The sequence below is a fragment of the Lasioglossum baleicum genome, chromosome 15, assembly GCF_051020765.1.
Source record: "Lasioglossum baleicum chromosome 15, iyLasBale1, whole genome shotgun sequence".
Classification (NCBI taxonomy): domain Eukaryota; kingdom Metazoa; phylum Arthropoda; class Insecta; order Hymenoptera; family Halictidae; genus Lasioglossum; species Lasioglossum baleicum.
In genome coordinates this window covers 10,661,088-10,682,925 of record NC_134943.1, presented here as the reverse complement: position 1 = coordinate 10,682,925, position 21,838 = coordinate 10,661,088, and the positions used below count along the sequence as shown (strand labels likewise).

Genomic DNA, 21,838 nt, shown 5'->3' with positions numbered 1-21,838 from the left:
TAGCCGACAAGTTACCAAGGTCGTAGTCACAGGAGGGCTGTGTGCCCATCCACGATAAATCGTGAAGGTAAACGCCGATCAAGAAACGGTACAAGCGAGATAACGACTCGACGCGATTTCTACTTTTCTCGTTTGGTCTTCTTTCTCGTACGAATTACTGCCGTAACGGTCGATATGCGCGCACTCGCGTCTCTGTCTGTTATTTTTCTTCGTCCTTCTCTCGGCACGACCGTTAAAAAATCGAGCAAAACGATTCGGGCAACCGAGTTCGCCGCATCCTTCCTTGCTCTCTCGCGGAGGAGAACGCCCACTTTGCTCCCGCACGGAGACAGCTTCCCGCTCTGGCCTCTAGCCTCTCCCTCGATGTACACATCGTCGTTCTATCGTAATTTTCCTATCCCATTTTCTCCTGTTTGATTTAAGAAATCGATGAAAGCATTGCCGTCTCTACCCGAGATGTATCATATTAACCCTTTGCACTCGGAGCTGTTTTAACTCGAAAATTAAACATTTCTTCCGACCTACAATATCTCCATTCCCTATGTCTTTTTAAATTTTGTGGATATGAAATTGGTATAATACCTCATGCAATACCTAAATGTTCAGTAACAATTGGTAATTTCGATATTTTTCACGTGTGTGTACCAACGATGTGTGTGGCTTCTTGCCAACCCAATATCTAAGAGTGTAAACAATATTTTGAATAATGGTGCAATCTTTAGTGGCGCCTCTCCAGAGTCACCATTCAAGTGCTAAGGGCTAACCCTCATCCGTCCCTCGTGTCAATTTGACACAGCTTTCCCGAAATAAATTCTACTGTCCTGTATTTGTAGGTAAATTTTGTCCGAAACTTTGTCACTTATATTTCTTCAGTGTGAAACACACGACTGGGAAACCTATGATGTAAATGTTCACTGTAAAAATGATTTGTAACGATTGTGGGCAGCAGGAGTTCAATAAGAATTAATTTCGTCGCTTAATAGATGTTTTACATTGACAACGTCATAACAATATTCTTAGATTTTTCTAAACTTTCACCGTTTTACAGTGGGTGTACAAAGTATTCGTACACTTTTTAAAAACTAAAAAGAAGTTTACTTCAACAACTTTTTTATAACTGTACCGAACGACATGATTTTTTATAATCAATTAGGTTTAAGGAATGATATGCAAAAAAGATTTTCCAAAAATTATAATTTACAAGGTTAAATGCAAAAATAAAAAAGGCATTTTTCCAACTTCTTTATTTGGGTCCTTAATGAAAATTGAAAATGTATGTTTAGTAGATCTATGTTAGTTATACACATGCTGAAAATTTCATCGAAATCGATTAACATACACACGAGCTACAAGCGATTAAAAATGGTGAAAATCGTAGTTTTACACGACTTTTGATCAGTTTCTGCTTCAAATCCACAGAATCGTACATCTTTCGATGCGTGTCGTTTTTTCCTACGGCAACCGATTTCTAACTAACATAGATCTACAAAACATATATTTTAAATTTTATTTAAGGATTATTTTTTCATTGTAACCTTGTAAATTATAATTTTTTGAGAATCTTTTCCGCATATCATTCCGTAAACCAATGCTTCTAGTTGGTCATAAAAAGTCTGGTTGTTCGGTACAATTATAAAAAAGTGATTAGTTTTTAAAAAGTGTACGAATACTTTGTACACCCACTGTATATTTAACCCAGCCAAAATTTCTTGATAAACGCATAAAAATCCGCAGTCTACTCATCGAAATTTATAAAAGAACATCGAAAAACAGCTGTTTACCTTGTTATTTCATGGATCTTTTACCGCCACGTGTCAATCGGACACTGAGGGAGAGATTCAGTTCGTGAAACGAGGAACGGAGTAGGGTTAAATAACTATTGAACGTCGTTTCTGAAAGATGAATTTGCTCGGTCGGGAAAAGCGGCACGAATTCAAACGTTTCGTAAAAATGATTGTGCGTTCGATACGGGCCGAGGATCTATGCGGTGGTCTCGTTTGTGAATGCAAATGCTTTGAGTTCCTTCTAAGAAAACCAGCTCGGACGGTTCGGGGAGAGGCGAGCAAGCAAGCAAGTAAGGAAGAAGAAGGAGGTAAAAACGGCGGGAAAGAGAGAACCGGAGGATCGGAATAGTGGGGGTGGGAGAGGAGGAGGTGCGTTAAAGAACCCGAAACTTTCATTGGATAAGATTTCCCGCCAATATACCCCACGCCAAGAGATAACCGGTTTCCCAACGGATCGACTGCTACTTACAAAATATTTCTCAGCTGATCGTTCCAACGTTCCCGCCTTTTCTTCTTTCTCCCTTCTCACTTCGCATTTCACATTTCTCTGTCGCAGTTCAGAAATCGTTACTTGACAATAGACTCCCACATAAAGCGATGAGAAAATTGTTTTAAAATTATTGTACTGCACATTTACTATAACATACAACACATATGTACAGTCTTTTTAAACAAGTTTCTGGTCGCGCGTTATACGGAAGTTAGCTGTACTCCAAACGACGATGCACCGAGATTCATACGGAACAGATCGGTCTAAACACCTTGCATCGTATTCCATCCGGATCGGTCTGTTCCTCGACCGAATTCACAGGTGGGCGTGGGAAGATCTTGACCACTTTGTGTAGAACCTGTGTGTGTCGCGGTCGTAAGAATAGACTTATACGCTTACCTGAGATCCTAACAAACCTAACCCAAGGAAGGAACCCTGCATCGCTGCCTACACGTCCAACACGGTTCTATTCTCATGAAGTATGTACTTAAGAAATACGGTTGTAGCGCGTAGTCGTTGTTGCCGTTGCTGCCCCGATTATCGAGAAGTTGTATTTCCGGTTGCCCGGAGTCTTATAATGATCGAAATGACGAGTACACTCCGAAATGAGCGTCGAGATGTATCCTCGAGTGGATGGACGAGCGTGTCTGCGTGCGTGCGTGAGGAAAGAAGCGCGGGAAAAAGATACGAGTGCAAGGCCGTGGGATGCGTTACAGCAAAACGAAGGATCGAGCGAACGGAGGACCGGAGAAACAGAGAAACGAACGAACGAAAAGAACGAAAGAACAACGTGCTGACGGTGACGGCTGTCGCCGAGACGTTTCGTCGGGTAGAGGGGACCCGGGGGGCAAGGGGGCGACTAGGTCGCCGCATAGCAGAAACCAACCTTGGTCTTTTAAATCGGCGGCTACGAGGGATTTAAAAATGGCCGAAACAGCTTACCCCTGGCGGTTGCAGCACACCGCACCGCGCACCCCACCGCGCCATACCGCAGCACACCATTCCAGCCCGCCACGTCCCATGGAGTCCCTTCTCCTATCCCCTCCTTATCTCACAGGCCCTTCCGTCTCGTTCTAACTTAGGGGCGCGGCACGGCAAGGTATCGCATCGCATCGTATAGCATGGCAAGCATCGAATCCCATACCATTCCAGTCCGTCTTCCCCCGTCTCCTCTCGCCCCGTTTCTTCCCTCTCGACCCCTCTCAACCTCCCTCGGCTCTATCGTCTCTCTCGACCCCCCTCGTCCCTTCAGCTGGTCGAACAAATACCATCAGCTGACCGGTTTTGGAGGGAAATCTAGACGTTACGTTTGCGATACGGTCCCGCCGAACGGTTTCGCCGAAACGAAAGAAAACGCTGAGCAAACCTTTTCTCGTTTCTGTCAAGACATCAACGGGAAAACCAATGGAAACTCTGCTCCATGGATTGTTCGATAGTCCCTTTCGCCTCTTTGTCTCTTCTTTTTCGCCCGTGGGAGATATGTCGAAGGCCACCGCCAAATGAAAATCCCTTGGGAAAGCGGCGACAGGTCCTCCAGTTCCGAGAAACTGTTGTCGCCGACGATCTCCTGCCTGGCGAGAAACATGTGCGTGGACTGGCGCGGAGACATACCGACCCAACGAAGAGACGAATGCGAAAAAAAACAATACGCCGGAGTGTAACGAGAAACGAGCTTGTTTCCGGCCCCGAGTATAAATCATTGCTCGTCGCTCCGGAAAATCGGTTCGGACTTTCGGAGTTGCGTTTTCTTGGTCGCTCTTCTTTCCCCTCTCTCTCTCTCTCTCTCTGCTTTTCTTTCCTCGTCCGTTGATTTCTATCCGTTCGCCAATTCTCACGAGTCGGCGTTTCCTTGCCGAGAGTAATGTAATTCGGAGGCGAGCATGCCCGCAACAAGATCGACGCGAACCACGGCCTTGGCTGGATGAGAGATCGCGGGAAAAAAGCGGAAAGCAAGGAACGGATGTGTCGCGATGGCAGCGTACAAGGTACGTGTTAGCGGGTGTCCGTCTTTGTGAGTCGAGATCAAAGAAGCCTAGCTACCACCCGCGCACTGCTCCTTGGAACAGGTAGCAGGGAATATTCGTATTCGTGTTCTTTCAGCTCGCTCCGACACAGGTACTCACGCGTCTTTAACCGACGAGTCGGCCTAAATCCGAGAAAGAAAGAAAGAAAGAGGGTGGATGCACGCCTCGACGAACCGCCTCGTTTCGAGGGATGAATTTTATTGCAATCTTCCCATCGTCCGAGGCCATTATACTTTGTACGTGTCAGGAACTCCGTGGGCGATCCTGCGTTCGGGAACCATTCGCGCAGACATTTCGCGTTCGCAGTTCGTCGATTTCTCCGTTTTCATCGGTTCCGTCGTTCCGTCGCCGAGAATCACAACGATCGAGCCTTCTTTTTTCGGAAGCTCGCGGTGTGATAGCTCGCGTGACGTTCGAACGACGGTTAACCGTTGCGCAACTTCCTCTTTCTTCCACATCAACATCCACCCGCCGCGCCGCGCCGCGACCCGGTCGGTTACGCGCCAAACCGAGCCGAGCCGAGCGGAGCCGCGGCCCGGCCGGTTACGCGCCTGTTTGTCTGCATGCCTGCGTGTCTACCCACACTTGTCTCCCCATCATCCCGTCACCTCATCCGTTTCATCTTTGCTTCTTCCTCTTCGTTTGTCTCTCTCTCTTTCTCTCGCGCGCTTTCCTCCCATTTCGCTTTTTCGGCTTTCTCTCTTATACCCTCTCCTCGTCGCTGTCTCTCTCATTTTCTCCATTTAGCCTATTCTATTCCACGGTATACGCCACTCCACTCTCTCGCCTCTCTGTTTCGTCTCGTTCCTATCACGACTTCCCCACCTACTAACATTCTCTCCGACCCCCCATCTTTCTCTCTTCCCTCTGTTCCCTCCCTTCGCCTTATTCCCTCTCTATTCTCTCGGTATCTGGGCACTCCGTTTCTCCGTTACTCTTTTAAAGCGCTTTAACTCGACTCTTAACGGCGGATTCGTGCCCCCAGCAACAACGCCCTTTCAACCAACTTTTTTCTCTTTCGTTCCCACTCGCGCGGGACGTCTCTCTTTCTCTCTTTCCCTCTTTCTCTCGTCCACCTCCTCTTCGTACTCTTCCTCCTCTTTATACCAACACCACTATTACTATGCACTATCACTTGCGAACGCCCTTTCCATTTTGTCCGTTTCTCATTCAAAGTTAATTTTGCCGCACCCACTACGTGAATCAAGCCATTTTCGACGGCAATGCCACTGTTTTTAGGAATTACAGCCGGACCCGGAGGGCCTCGAGCATTCGAAATCATTCGAAAGACACCTTCGAATCTCATGATTTGCCCCTTTCCTTCTACGATAGCCGATGCAACGTTGAAACGATACGAGAATGTGCTGACGCGTACTCGCACGCTCGTAACGTTTAAAACGCTCGATCATTTCGTTTGTTTTTTTTTCTGCGTCGTTAGAGTTGCGGGAGGTAGGCGGTCGATGCGGGAGCAGCAAGGATTGCTGACCGCGGCCGCGCCAAACGCCTCGACCGCACTCCGAAACGTCAAAGTGTACCTTTTCGGGGACGGTTCTTCTGTTACCGTAGAACTCTAGAATGTCTAGATTCTAGAGAAACGGTAGAGAAGGATCCGACGTCGGAGGTAAAATACCGGAGACGTAGAGACCAGGGCATTAAGCTTCCCCAGTGCTCCACTGGCACGGGTAGACTCTTTTGTCGGAAAACTTGAAAACGTACCGCAAACCTCTGGGAACCTCGGAGATTCAGCGTGCGGAACCGCGAGTTTCTACTCCGAATTTCGAATTCGACCGTTCCGTTTACGTACCGCCAGTTTTCGAATTTCAAGGATCTTTCGAATTCGTTTAAGTACCGCGAGTTTCAACTTCGAATTTGATGTTTTGAATTCCGCGTTTGAACCTCGAGTTTCGAGTTCCGTTTACGTACCGCAAGCCTCCGGGGACCTCTGAGAGATTCAACCTCGAATTTGATATTTCGAATTCGGGAAAATCGATTGTTCGCGCGAGGTGTTGCGCCACGGATCCCGAGAAACACGGAAAGAAAGCCCGCTCCCGAATCGCCGCTTCGGAGGAAAGAGGATAGAACCGTGTCGAGAAAGACAGCATCGGCGCAGTTACCAGTTACATGGTGGGCGCGACCGAGAGCCGCAGCCATAGCCATAGCCGTTGCGTTACTACGCAAGTGGTAACCGTAAAATTTAAACGAGCAGCCGTTTGAAGCTGCGAACCCGCTAGAGCTAGAGGAATACCGCTATCGGTTGTCGCTCTTCGTCGTCGTCTTCCTATTTTCCCTCTTCCCTCCGTACATTCGAGCATCTTTCTTTCCGTTCGAATACGAACAGACTATCAATGATTCTTGTTTACGTGGAGGTGAGTCCCACTCGGTTGTGCACACCATTGGTTCGACTAGAAAAAGATTCCAGACAGAAGCTTTCGGAGTTGCTGTCTTGCGCGTTGTTTGGATCGAGGAATCAACGAACTATCTTTGTATTTGCTAACAAGTTGCATCACCAACTCGAACGCGATTCTTCGCTGCGTTCCATGTAACAGAATAACCAGTCCAGATGAGCACTGCGTCGAATCGTGTTCGACTTAGTTATGCAACTTCTTCGCGAATACAAATGTATGTCGTTCGTTCTTCGATCCAGTGCTTCAATCGTGAAAACAATTGTTACAGCGCAAGACAACAACTTCGATAGCTTCTAACAACCAACAATTTTGAAAGCTTCTGCCTGGACTGGTCAATCTGTTATGTTGAGCGCAGCGTCGAATCGTGTTCGAGTTGTTTGTGCAACCTGTTAGCAAATACAAATCCACATCCAGTCATGAGAACAACGATTGTTACAGCGCGAAACAACAACTGCGAACGCTTCTAACAACAACGTTCTTCTGACTGGACTGGTGTTTCTGTTATATTGATCGGAGCGTCGAATCGTGTTCGAGTTGGTTGTGCAACCTGTTAGCAAATACAAATCTAGATCCAGTCATGAGAACAACGATTGTTACACCGCGAAACAACAACTGCGAACGCTTCTAACAACAACGTTCTTCTGACTGGACTGGTGTTTCTGTTATATTGATCGCAGAGTCGAATCGTATTCGAGTTGGTTGTGCAACCTGTTCGCAAGACCACAGAGGTATTTCGTTAATTCTCCGATCCAGTGTTTCAATCATGAAAACGACGATTGTTACAGCGGAAAACAAAACAACTTCGAAAGCCTCTAACAACAACGTCGAAAGCTTCTGTCCGGTTCTGGTTATTCTGTTCGGTTTGTTTATCGTTAGCCGTTTCCTCCTGCGGCATTCTCATCCGTCCTCTCCGTGACCGTTCTACCTCCGGTGGGTTCGTATCCCGGTCATGCGCGCCTCCTCGATACACATCCGTAGATCGGTGTGGCACGTCGGATCTCCTTTTCCTCGGAGTTGCGGTTGCATCGGTGTGGGTAGACCCGTGCAACGGTCGTCGGTGCAACGAGACCAAGATCAAGACCAAGATCGAGATCGAGACCGAGACCAAGACCGAAAAGAGGCAGAGCAACGTTTCATCGGTGGTTGCTCTTTCCTTCCTGCCCCCTTCCTTTACCCGTCCACCCTTCGCTCCTCTCCGTTTCATTGCCGTGCACCGTCGCGAACCTCGGTGTCGCCTCTCCCCACTATGAAAGACCACGACCGACCGTTGAGATTTAAATTCCTCTCCGGGTGGACTGAGAAGAGACGACTCCGGCCTGGGAACGGACAACGTTCCTCGCCGGGACGGAAAGAAAATGACCGGCGGCGCTTTGACCGTCTACGTATCGTACGCCGTACGGGATTCTCCTTTTTCTTCGCCGTTCGTCTTCGTGCTTGATAATTGGACCGTTTCCCTCCGAACTTTCGAAAAGATCGATCAACAAGGATTTTGATAGCACCGCGACGCTATGTCGGCGATATCGACCTCGCGCTGGCAACGGAAAGTCGACGGCAATCGTCTTCGTTGTCGGCGCGATGGCCCACAGACGATTTTGTTGCGTCGATTTGTAGATCCACGCGGTCGAATCGGACGATATTGTGGAAAATGAACCGTTAGGTAGTCATCGTTATTTCAACATCGTATGGAGAATTCGTGTTAACCCTTCGCTCTCTATTTTAACTCGATAATAAATCGTTTCTTTCGACCTAGAATATTTCCATTTCTTACGACTTTTTTTAAATTTCACGGATATGAAATTGGTACAATACCGCATACAATGCCTAAATGTTTAGTAATTGATTAGATACCGACATATTTGATGATGCAAACAATATTTTGAATAATGGTAAAGCAATCTTTAGTGGCGCCTCTCTTAATACAACAAGAAATACATGACATAGACCACTTTCCTAATTGCGCGCGCGTTTGTAAAATGGAGGCCGACGTTACGTTGAAATTCACAGGGCCGACGGAAGCGTGCAGGACATCGAGACCGCTCGATTTTCGTTAACGTAGGAACCGAGCGAGCTGTAAGCACACCCCCGTGTAACGCCTCCGGTTTCCCCTATGTGGGCATCGTGTACCGTATTGTCTAACGTTCGCAATCGCGATACGCTATAGGGGCACAGCTGTTACTCGCTGTTTACTCGTATGCGAATAATCGATGGATAGGCGAGCGAGCCAACCTCGTTCGAACGGTCGCGGCATACGAAACCTCTCGGCCAGGTCGCACAGCGATTATGTTCTTGTGTCGGTACATGATCCGTTTTTCTTTTTACGTTTACATCGCACACATTCAACCACGGTGTAAACACAATCCGCGACGTTCGCGCTTTCTATCCGTGTCTCTGTCCCGTGTCTTCAGGCATCAGCTTCGCACCGACAAAATACCTGATAACGCGAATGGAGATAAACGAGTAGTGAGAGAGAGAGAGCGGGACAGAGACATCGGAGAGGGAAAGATGTAGCGATAAAGGGAATATCGCAGCGAGACGAGGAGAGAAAAGGCAAGATATCGTTGCGATATATATTTCGGTTGCGGTCGAGCGTCGATAAGACCTGACCGTGTCCCAAGGTTGAACCGCTTTACAGCCACCGTAACAGTGCCATTCCCAGAAACACGCTTGTGTACGGAACGACCGTTCCGTCCGCGATTATCGTGCCACCCGGAACGGCCAATCCGTACCCGCATCTCGATCGATTTAGGTTTTCGATCTCGATCGTCGCGACCAGCTTTCCCCAGTTAGCTGATTCAACGCTTTCGCGGTTGAATTCGCTGGTCTCGTTTCCAGGATTGCAAGGGCGCGGGATGTGCCTTCTTGTTTCTCTGTAATGCGACGATGGGGTTTTTCAATAGGCAAAACCCAATGTCAATCTTTGTGATCATGATTACTCTAAAATATTAAACACAGTCAACCTGGAAACATTATCTCTGATCGAAGAATAGTATCCGACCAGAGCTTTATCTTTAATTTGACAAATAATAATTAGACTGCGGATTTTATGCATTTATGAGAAAAATAGACACGTACGATTTAAAGCAGTCTACATATTAAAACGATCCAAGGATATCGGTGTATTAGTTTCAGCTTAATAAGATAATTAAAAGAAGAAAGAATTTTTTATTTGGTTCCTGTGGCTTGTAATCGATGCAGACAATTTTTATTTTGCATAAAGATCCGCAGTCTAATGATAATATAACTCCTGAGGCAAATCAATTTCTACGTACCTGAACGAGTTTTGAGAACAAGAGCAGGATTTCAAAACAATGAAATCCAAATCCACATATGGAGTAATAAATCCATTAATTCGCATTATTGATAGCTCAAACATACTTTATAATAACATTGATTTTTTTAATGGCACGTTACAGGCATTCAAAAGAAAATTACGCAGGACTATTTGTTAATCGTACCTGTATTTGTTTAGTTTCGCGCTTGTCCATTCTTATGTAAATAGGTCAAGACTTTTTTTGTTGTGTTTCTTTTTGTTTTTATCAGTTATACTGTAGAAAACTGTATACATTTGTATAAAAGGACCTCGGTCCGTACTTACAGGGTTGCCAGAAATGTTTTATCCAAATATAGAAGAAGTAGTGAAAACTGCAATTATGTATATATGAGATAGGCTCAAAATATAGGAGTTCAAGTAAAAGAGGTACACAGCACATTTTAAACTTTTTCATTCAAACAAAGATTTTTGAAAATTCAAATATGATATAGGGGATCAAGTTCAAATATAGAAGACTCGTATCAAATATAGAAGATCTGGCAACTCTATCCGTATACATATAATAATAATAATAAAAGCGGTAGATCTGGGCCACGATCGCCCTCGAAAGTCGAAAGCTGCGAAAGAAGCCTATATATCTTTATTTTTCAAGTGTGCTATCATTTTGTTTGTGTCGGATTATGTGTTTCCCTTCCAATTAAGAGAACTCATTGACCTAAAGACAATCTATGTTCTGTTTACATATTCGCAGAAGGTATGTTTTACACGCTACACACAGGGTTTCCACGCTAACATAATCTTAACACGAGAAATTAAAGATAGGGAATGCAGCTTCAATATTCTTTTGGGAAAAATTGGAGATACTTTAACGTAGAAGAACATGCGCTTCAAGGAAGCAATTAGTCCAAAAGAAAAACTAGCAATATAAATATTTGTACCGGACCAGTTTATGACAAGTACCGGACCAGTTTATGACAAGTACCGGACCAGTTTATGACAAGTACCGGACCAGTTTATGACATGATAAAGTATTCTTCGCGAGAATGTCGAACGGTTTCACCGATGTCGGAACGACAGGTAGTATAAATATTGAAGATTACTTGGCTGTGGGCGGATACTTTCCGTGCCTCTGTGCGCATATTATAAATCATTCATCCGAAAACAAAGATTTTACCAGCCGCTTTCCTACCGGGTTTCCGCATGATCACCCTGTGTACCTGAAAACGAGTAACACAATGGAACCGTAAGGTCAACGATGCAATACAGTCGACGATTCGGAGTAATTCGGGCTGCGCTCGAGAACTAATTGCGCCATGTTACCGTAATAATCGTAAGTAATATTGATGTTTGAAGAACAGAATGGTGTAGAATGGTGTTTGTAATAGCCGTGGACGACCAGTGAAAAAGCGAGGCCAAATACTAAACAGCTTTCGAGGAGCGGCATTGATTCGTAGGTACGATCGGCAGGGTGTCGGAATTTTGCACCATTTAACAGGTGACCGCCGCCTAATATGCGCTAGGACACCCAGAGACCTTACCTTTTGTAAATTCGCACAAAAATCCGTAGAAATACCTTTTCCTATTGTGGAAACACGGCCGAACTTGCCGCGAAAGAATACAAAGTGGGCAAAGGTAGGTCGAGCCAGGCCTGCCTCGTGCTCTCTACCTCTATCGCTATCTGCCCTTTTCGTTTAGCCATAAACCGTTGACCTATATGCCTGATTGTCTATTGTTTCAAGCAGGCCGGCACTGCTGCAAAATTCGTCCAACTTGTATTCTATTGCGCGATACCCAGCCGCTTTATCCGGCCATTGTTACCCAGTGTTACCTGCTGTCCCATGCTCGCTTTCTTTCGCACAGAATTTGAATGTTACGCTGCTTCGAAAAAATGGGGTTCGAACCAAAAAATTAATGACTTCGAATCTAATCGCTTTCGGCCTGAATTCCCCAATAAACTTTTACAGAGGACATGCAGGTACGTCGTTTCACGGAAAAGAAAATGCGACGATTTGCTGTTGCATATTTATTAACCAATTTTTGTTTCAAACATTTTTCTCAAGAATCCTACGGTCCCGATTTTTGATTCCGGGTTTATTTAAGGCTGCTTCGAAAAAGTGAGTTCGAACTCCGAAAATTAATAACTTCGAGTTTGAAATTACACCTATTCATTTTCGTCACAAATGCATAAAATCCGCCGTCTAATAATTACTCACCAATTTTTGTCTCAAAAATTTTTCTCAAGAATCCTACGTTCCCGATTTTAATTAGGCTGCTTCGAAAAAGTGGGTTCGAACTCCGAAAATTAATAACTTCGAATTTGAAATTACACCTATTCATTTTCGTCACAAATGCATAAAATCCGCCGTCTAATAATTACTCACCAATTTTTGTCTCAAAAATTTTTCTCAAGAATCCTACGTTCCCGATTTTAATTAGGCTGCTTCGAAAAAGTGGGTTCGAACTCCGAAAATTAATAACTTCGAATTTGAAATTACACCTATTCATTTTCGTCACAAATGCATAAAATCCGCCGTCTAATAATTACTCACCAATTTTTGTCTCAAAAATTTTTCTCAAGAATCCTACGTTCCCGATTTTAATTAGGCTGCTTCGAAAAAGTGGGTTCGAACTCCGAAAATTAATAACTTCGAGTTTGAAATTACACCTATTCATTTTCGTCACAAATGCATAAAATCCGCCGTCTAATAATAATTAGTGGCCAATTATTGTCTCAAAAATTTTTCTCAAGAATCCTACGTTCCCGATTTTTGATTCCGATTTTAATTAGGCTGCTTCGAAAAAGTGGGTTCGAACTCCGAAAATTAATAACTTCGAGTTTTAAATTATACCTATTCATTTTCGTCATAAATGCATAAAATCCGCCGTCTAATAATTAGTGGCCAATTTTTGTTCGAACAATTTCTTCCAAGAATCCTACGTTTCCGGTTTCCCGGATAAGCACAATTTCCCACGTTATCGCGTTCCGCTCTTTCTCTTTATAAATCCGATATCCCGACCTCGACGGCCAGGTTCGTCTCTTCCCAGAGTGATTATTTTTTTCTGACTTCCCTCCGTTTCCATCTATCCATCGGGAAGAGGGGGACATTCGCTAACTGTTGGCGAGGGGTTCGAACAAATTTTATGCTCCTTCTCTTCATTCTTTCGATTTCTTCCCGCCGTATTGCAAATTTTGATCTCCCATACGGTGCATCTGCGACGGAGACGGCTGTTCGTATCGTAAGAATAGCGAGAACGAACAAGCTGTCTCGTGCGCCCTTCTAGATCCCGAAGGAACAGATGATGATCCCGTTTAGGAGATCAAAGCTGCAAAGCTGTCTTGCTCGCTATACTCGCTACTCGCTACCAGACTTTACGGTTACGGGGTCATCATCCACAGTGGTTCTTCTTCCTGCGGTTCTATTGACTCGGTTAGACGTGTTACACCATGATAACGCTAGGCCACACATATCTTTGATAACACGTGAAAAATTATTGGAGCTTGGTTGGACATTGCACCATCAGATTACGAGATTACCATTTATTTCAAAGTTTACAAAACTCTTTGAATGATAAAACATTCACTAATAATAATTACCTGAAATCGCACTTGGATTAGTTTTTCGCCGATAAGGACCAAAAGTTTTATTAGAAATTACCGGAAAGATGGCAAAAGTTCATCGAACGAAATGGAAAATATTTTATTGATCAAAGTTCATTGCTTGCGGATCTTTATGCAAAATAAAAATTGTCTTCGTCAATTACAAGACTCGGGAACCATACAAAAATGTCTTCGTATCTCTAACAATTTGAATAAATTGATAACATATGGACCTCGTTAAATCGTCTTAGTGTTCTGACTGTTTCAAGCTACATACACCCATTTTTGTGATAAATGCATAAAATCCGCAGTCTCTCTCTAGTAATAATGTAAACAATATTGTGAATAAGGGTACAGCAATTTCTACTGGCGCCTCAGAGTCGAAATTATTTTCTTGCCAACCCAGTATGTATATGACTTAGACCACTTCCATAATTACATACACGTATGTACATACTTCGGAGAATCGTATCGAACAAGAAACGTTCGTCGAGTCAGTTAAGATAACCGACAGTTTCCGTGGAACATGTCAACGGTTCCGAGGTTTGAGAACCTTTCGACAGGTATGTTGCGTAATGTGTTCCTGTACTTCTTGCCGGTATCAATAGAACACATTGCATCGCGCCGCACCGCACCGGGACGCCTATGTGCGGCACACGTTACGCACATACACGCGCGCAGAATACAAGTTCGCCCGGTGTCGTGTATGTATATATACAAAATGTCATATGTTTCGCTGTACACGTTCGCAGCCAGTGTCTCGCGCGTGTTCGTGTGCGTGCGCATACATATATGCGTGTATGCACTTAGCGGTGCACCATCGGGGTACCCATAGTTGGCACGTGCCAACCATCACAATGGATACGACCATCTGCACTCCTTCTTATAGAAAAATCAGAGTCGCGTAGGGACACGGGCGTTCGCCCGATTTCGTGTCCCCCTTCCAGTCCGTTATACGTTCGAACTTCATACATACTCGTTTCTGGCAAGACGGACCAGACAGAACGTCGCGCTCTTTCTCTATGGACCGCGCGTTCGTCCAGGTCTTATCGTTATCATCGATCAAAAGCAAATCGCGTTCGAATGGACGTACACCCCGACTCGACGCGGAGGAACGAGTAGATCCGAGTAGAAAATGCTTGAGAATGTGACTTGTTCGCGGATCAAGCTTTCGGATCATGTTTCGGAAGTACATATTTCGGAAGGCGGTGTTACGTGTTACGCCGTGGAAGGTGCGCGATCTGGCAGCTGCGAACGAGGGGTCTCATATACCCCCTGATGTACGTGGCAGTGGCAGAAAGCAGCTGAGCTTACCCCCATGGTACCGCGCGCACGTTCTACGCGTTCGATTCCCCATAGCGAATAATCTGTGCAGTCAGTACTGCTGGGAAATGACCCGGTGGATCTTGTATTGAACTCGGCGATGCTCGTTCCGCCAGTCGACCACCATCACCACCCTCTACTCTTCTCTTTTCTCTTCCCCCTATGTATATGGCAGTGTATGCGCGAGAGGGAGCACCCGTATATGTCTGTCTGTCTATCCTTCTCTCAATTCGTTGGTTCCTCTCCTCCGATACCGTAAACGTGTCACCGTTTTTCCGAAACCTTCAACGAGGTTTCTGAAAATCAATAAAATTTTATGCCGATTTGCAGGCTGATTCTGGGAACGGGGACAAGTCACTGCTTTCTTTTAAGGGGTGTTGTTCTTTCCAGGATTGCAAGGGGACGGGATACGCAAAGATAGAGGTTCCCAGTACATAGTCAAAGGCGCTAGGTATAAAATCGATCTAGACCGCTGTCGGCCTCGATAATCCTACGTTTACGTTTACGAGCCGCAGTTTGAATTATTCGATAGCATCTAACCGTCGCAGTTTTCTGTAAATACCTGTAATAAACATAGAAATAGACTGAGACGGGAATGAGACAAAAGGCTCATTCCTCAACCATGCAATCCTGGAAACGAGAACACCCCATTGTAAAAATAAGGTAAAGTCGTGACGGTACCTGCTCTCTCGGATTTCAGAGGTGGGCAAAAACTTTATTGAAATAACCGTTTCGGATAACGTGGGTTTATTCGTAGGATTATTCGTGGAAGGTCTTCTCGAATAGATCCTTCGAATAGATCCTTCGAATAAGTTTCGGCCAGGGGTGCAATAAACACGGCCGGACCACCCGACGACCAGTCAGGTATATCGGTGTGCAATTCAATGGCAAAACTTGTTTGTTTCTCATAATTCGTTCATGGGAGTGGCTTCAGCTAGTTTGTGACGTTGTACCTATTGAAATGACACTAAACTCGATAGAATTTCGACTGTGTCCATTATTCGAAATTTTTATTTGAATAAAATTTTTGCCCATGTCTGTCGAATTTTAATGGGTTACAAATATGCCGCAATGGTCACCTCCCAGAACAACTTAAAAATAAAACAATTGGGTTGCCTTATAAACTAAAGTGCGATTGCACCTGACGGGCGCGTCGGTGCATCGAAGGTCTATCTATATAAATAAAAATGTAATGTTCGTTTGTTCAAAATCTGACAACTCCGAAACGGCTGAACGTAGAAAGCTGGGGTTTGAGCTATTAGACGCAGCGTTCCTTCAGGAAGGTTTTAGGACAATCCGCATTCAAAAAAGTCCATTCGTTCAAAAGTTGTGACGTCATTAGTGATCAGAGACGACTTTTTTGCCCTATTTTGGGCACGTTTCTGCTTATAACTTTTGACTGGTAGCACCAATATTCAATTTGATGCACTCATTGGATTCAGCTCGCCGAGTTCTTTCAAATGGTCACTGATCCGATTCTGTAGGTTGCATAGTTTAGGAGTTATAACACGAAAAGTGTGCGTTTTTCTTGAACTTTTTGGTTCGCCGAGTTTTTAAACAGCTGTAGCTTTTCAATGACAGGTTTTAGAAAAAAACTGAGATCACCTTGGCGATTGGAAATTTAATTCTCTACAACTTTCATATTTGACACTTTTTTCTCCGACGCGATCTAAGGGGTCATGCATAAAAACGATATAAACTCGAAAATGTTGATAGTTTTGCTTTAAGGTATTTTCGGTCGTAACTTTTGAACCGTTTGTCGGAAATAAGTTTTGGGCAAACAGGGTTACTTAGCGTGCGAAAGTCTACAAAATGAGTCCAACAGTTTTACGGAAGTTAGAAGCAGAAATATGGACAAAACGGTAAAATATGGTAAAAATGGTATATAATAAAATCGCGACTGAGCCACAGCAACGCGTGGCCGGGTACAGCTAGTAAATAATAAAGTGATTGGAAGTTACTTCATATCGCACCCCCGCAAGAAAAGCGACACAAGTCAAAAAATGGCAATTTTGAGATTATGTCATTGTGAACTATGCATAAGTTTTACAGTATCCTTTAAGTTGATTTTTCTCAAATGCTGCATTTTTGAATTGTGTCACTTTTCTTGCGGGGGTGCGATATTATGATATGTAATATGATTTTCTCCCGTATCATTTTTTTCTATTATTGCTTATAAAAGAGCAGTCTAATAAACGGAGAAAGAGTTTGTTGTTGGAGTAACGGGCACGGTGAAACGATCGAAAGTAGATGCTGGCCAAGGTGACTCGAGATCGTCGATTTTTCGGAGGACACGGAACGCAATCGTGTCTTAATCGATCGATTAACGTCGCTACGGTCGGCGACACGAAAGAAATATGCATTTCGTGGACATACAGTTAAATAGTTTGTTCCCTTTCCGCATTCTTCTCGTCTGAATGGCGAACTCCGAACGCACTTATACGCTCGGAACGACGAGCGGGGTACCTGCCGTGTGAAAATCTCCGAAGAATGCGAGGGTGGTGTATCAGAGATCAGGTGAAGCATTGTGTGATCGGTAGAATGAAAAAACGGACCGGAGTCGTACCTGCAGAGAAATGCATCCTACGGAATAGTCGGTGCATCAACCGACGAAGCCGGGACGGGATGGGACAGGACGAGACCAGACGAGACGGGTCGGGACGGGCGAGATAGAGCGAGACGAGATGAGTGCCGACCGAACGAACGAGAGAGAACGGAAACAGACTCTTTCAATGCGAGCAACTCCTACGGTCGGCAACCTTTCCGTTCTGCTATCGAAATCGAGAAGCCCCGTAGTCAGTGAATGACCGAAAATGAATACGAGTGGGATAGACGATGGGTCGGCAAAGTGGATGCAGGAAGAGCAAGGGGGGTCCTAGATCCTACGGGTTTTCGTTGATACACACGTTACAATATTCTTCTTTTACCACTTTACGTGTAACACTAAACCTACCGAGCTTTAACTAATATTTGAAAATGACTAATAGTCTTTTTGAATGTTCGTCATAGCAAAATAGTCATTAGTCAAAACTTTTTGATTAGTTAGTGATAACTAGACTGCGGATCTTCATGCAAAATAAAAATTGTCTGTATCGATTGCAAGGAGTAGACACCAAACAGAATGTTATTTCATCCCTCAATAATTTTAATAGATGAGAAATCATATATTGACATCTTCAATTTTTCAAATTTTCCTACAATTTTCAATTTCAGCTACTCAATTTTGCTATAAATACATAAAGATCCGCAGTCTAGTGATAACTAATTAATAATATTAATGTATGTTAATCGCACAATAGTGACTGATGACTAAAGATTGATGACTGATTATCAACTACTAATTCACTAATAAGCAATAGCTAACGATTACTTAGAGCTGTGACTATTTGCCATGTAGTTATCACTAACTAATCAAAAAGTTTTGGCTAATGACTATTTTGCTATGACTAACATTCAAAAAGGCTATTTGTCATTTTTAAATATCAGTTGATTATTATCCAACTCTGCTCTGTATGAATTAAACGAATTCTGAAAATTTCATCAAAATCGGTCGACGTTGCAATCAGCTACAAACGTTTAAAGATGGTAAAGATTGTAGTTTTTCACGATTTTCGGCGTCTAACTGCAATAAATCTAAGGATTACATCTTACAATGTCTGTCAACGTATACAACGTTGTACATGCATATAACTTACTTAGGTTTACAAGATTCATGTTTTAAATTCTCATTACAGATAACAAACTTTAAAAATCGTGGCCTTCTCTTTTTCCTTCGCAATCGCGAGCAATAACAATTAACACGATCCGTGCCGAACCAGTTTTAACTCGACAATTAAACAAACTTATGTGTTTCGTTCTATATACACTGCATCTTTTGATGGAAATATATTGTGCAGTGTTAAACTTGTTATAAAATATATGTTTTCAGCGCATTAAACAAACATGTCAGCCTGAATGGATAGTTTAACATGTACTATTGGTGGTACAGATCGTTTTTGAAAGGTGTACGAATACTTTTCGTACACACCCACTGCAATCATTTCAAACAATCAATAATTGTAGTTTCAATAATTGTGGTAGGTTTAGTGTTAAAGTTTAAAGGACGAGGAACGTTTGAAACAGACCGTTGATGGTAGTACCGTTGAGATTGTAGCTTTTACAAGGTACACGTTTTAAATTCTCATTACAGGCACAGATAACAAACTTTAAAAATCGTGGCCTTCTCTTTTTCCTTCGCAATCGCGAGCAATAACAATTAACACGATCCGTGCCGAACCAGTTTTAACTCGACAATTAAACAAACTTATGTGTTTCGTTCTATATACACTGCATCTTTTGATGGAAATATATTGTGCAGTGTTAAACTTGTTATAAAATATATGTTTTCAGCGCATTAAACAAACATGTCAGCCTGAATGGATAGTTTAACATGTACTATTGGTGGTACAGATCGTTTTTGAAAGGTGTACGAATACTTTTCGTACACACCCACTGCAATCATTTCAAACAATCAATAATTGTAGTTTCAATAATTGTGGTAGGTTTAGTGTTAAAGTTTAAAGGACGAGGAACGTTTGAAACAGACCGTTGATGGTAGTACCGTTGAGATTGTAGCTTTTACAAGGTACACGTTTTAAATTCTCATTACAGGCACAGATAACAAACTTTAAAAATCGTGGCCTTCTCTTTTTCCTTCGCAATCGCGAGCAATAACAATTAACACGATCCGTGCCGAACCAGTTTTAACTCGACAATTAAACAAACTTATGTGTTTCGTTCTATATACACTGCATCTTTTGATGGAAATATATTGTGCAGTGTTAAACTTGTTATAAAATATATGTTTTCAGCGCATTAAACAAACATGTCAGCCTGAATGGATAGTTTAACATGTACTATTGGTGGTACAGATCGTTTTTGAAAGGTGTACGAATACTTTTCGTACACACCCACTGCAATCATTTCAAACAATCAATAATTGTAGTTTCAATAATTGTGGTAGGTTTAGTGTTAAAGTTTAAAGGACGAGGAACGTTTGAAACAGACCGTTGATGGTAGTACCGTTGAGATTGTAGCTTTTACAAGGTACACGTTTTAAATTCTCATTACAGGCACAGATAACAAACTTTAAAAATCGTGGCCTTCTCTTTTTCCTTCGCAATCGCGAGCAATAACAACACGTTCCGTGCCGAACCATTTTTAACTCGACAATTAAACAAACTTATGTGTTTCGTTGTATGTACACTGCATCTTTTGTTGAAAATATATTGTGCAGTGTTAAACTTGTTATAAAATATATGTTTTCAGCGCATTAAACAAACATGTCAGCCTGAATGGATAGTTTAACATGTACTATTGATGGTACAGATCGTTTTTGAAATGTGTACGAATACTTCGTACACACCCACTGCAATCATTGCAAACAATCAATAATTGTAGTTTCAATAATTGTGGTAGGTTTAGTGTTAAAGTTTAAAGGACGAGCAACGTTTGAAACAGACCGTTGATGGTAGTACCGTTGAGATTGTAGCTATCTGTATACGTGTACATACAGGTGGGTGTGCAATCCACCGCGTACAAGCTTTCTATTACCTGTTCTAACGTATGAATTCTCGGTGGAACGAACGTACCAACAAACGTACCAACGAAAAACGAACGAACGAACGTACCAACGAACGAACGTACATAACGAACGTAACGAAAAACGGCGGCAAAGAGGCAGAAAGGGCCCCCCATAGCGGTCACCCTAAACACAGGATTCCGCGTTCCGTTCTCCCTGCATGCCCTGAGAAGATTTAGGCGGGCCCTTTCCCAGTCGCCGATTGGTCGGCCCTTTCCCCCACCGGGCGCGGCCAACGTGTATAAAGACAGAAGTTCCCGCGGGATCGATCAGTTGGTCGGTTAGACTTGTCGGGCCACAGTGGTTAGTAGTGCGTCGACTCTGTTCGTTGGTTGGTCGGACGCGTGCCGATCAGGACTTCTCAGTCCGCATCGCTACGGTGTCGTTTACCATTCCGTCGACTCTCGTGCGTGTTCGCCAACATAATTATTCATTCTTCTGCTCGACCGTTGCAGTCTACGTTTTTCCGAACGGACCATCTTAATCATCGTTTCGCTGATATGTTTTGGGAAGCTGTCACGGATTCCTGCGATGTGTGTCAATGTACAAGGTACATACCTAAGAATCTTCGAGTTTTTCCTTTTTACCGGGACACACACGTGTCGTTTTACTCCCGGTGTGTTCGTGTTGTGCGATTATTTCGGCTTCGGTGAACGATTCTACAAAAAAATGATACAAGAAAAATGTACAAGATATAAACGAGCTGAGTAGTTCTCGAGTAATTCGATTTCGCGAATGGAAAATTATCGGAGCAACGCTGCAGTATTCAGAAAGATTTTTGATTCACTTGTGGTTATGTACCCTTGACGGGGAGAATGTTTACCGTGTTCGCGCGCCAAACGATCGTGCGCGCGCTAGTGTCGCTGCCTCGTGTCTTGCTCGGAAAAACAATTAATTACGCGGGGGTTTGTTGTTCAGGCGGCAACGTGTTGGCACGGCATGTAATTTTTACGCGAGGATGATCGTGCGTGTGCGCGGGCGCGCTCGCTCTCGCTGCTGCAAACAAACTGTTCGATACAATTGTCTTTGCCCGAGATGGAGGCTAGTGTTTTCGAACGTAATTCTAAGCGATGATCGAAATAAAATTAGTGCTCCGGATACGATCGAGATCGGATTTCGGAACGTGTTGAAGAGAGCTTTCCGATTTCCTTTTTCGGTAACTCGTCGTGTAAAAGCGTGATTTTAGAGCGTCTACCGCTACAGATAGAGTTTAGGTTAGGTTCATCGTAGTCGGAATTCACGCCGCGCCGGCTTTGGCTTGACTCTACCTCTACCTACCTCTATCGAGTCAAGTTCTAGTAAATAATTTTTTGTTTCATTGAT

At 43.6% G+C, this 21,838-nt stretch overlaps 1 protein-coding gene across 5 annotated transcripts in view; it reads left to right on the top strand.

The window, feature by feature from the left end:
* The window catches only part of LOC143216109 (uncharacterized), a 40,485-nt gene that overhangs the window by 14,797 nt on the left and 3,850 nt on the right, over window positions 1-21,838 (top strand). The window contains exon 1 of one of the 5 annotated variants that reach the window (XM_076438899.1): window positions 20,360-21,065. The exons of 1 other annotated variant lie outside the window; for it this stretch is intronic. In XM_076438899.1, the coding sequence (XP_076295014.1) occupies window positions 21,016-21,065 (50 nt within the window). In that variant the 5' untranslated portion in view covers window positions 20,360-21,015. Of the gene's footprint in view, window positions 1-20,359; window positions 21,066-21,088; window positions 21,525-21,550; window positions 21,730-21,838 lie in introns of those variants that run through there. 3 more of the 5 variants (XM_076438900.1, XM_076438902.1, XM_076438901.1) reach the window with 3 other exon arrangements.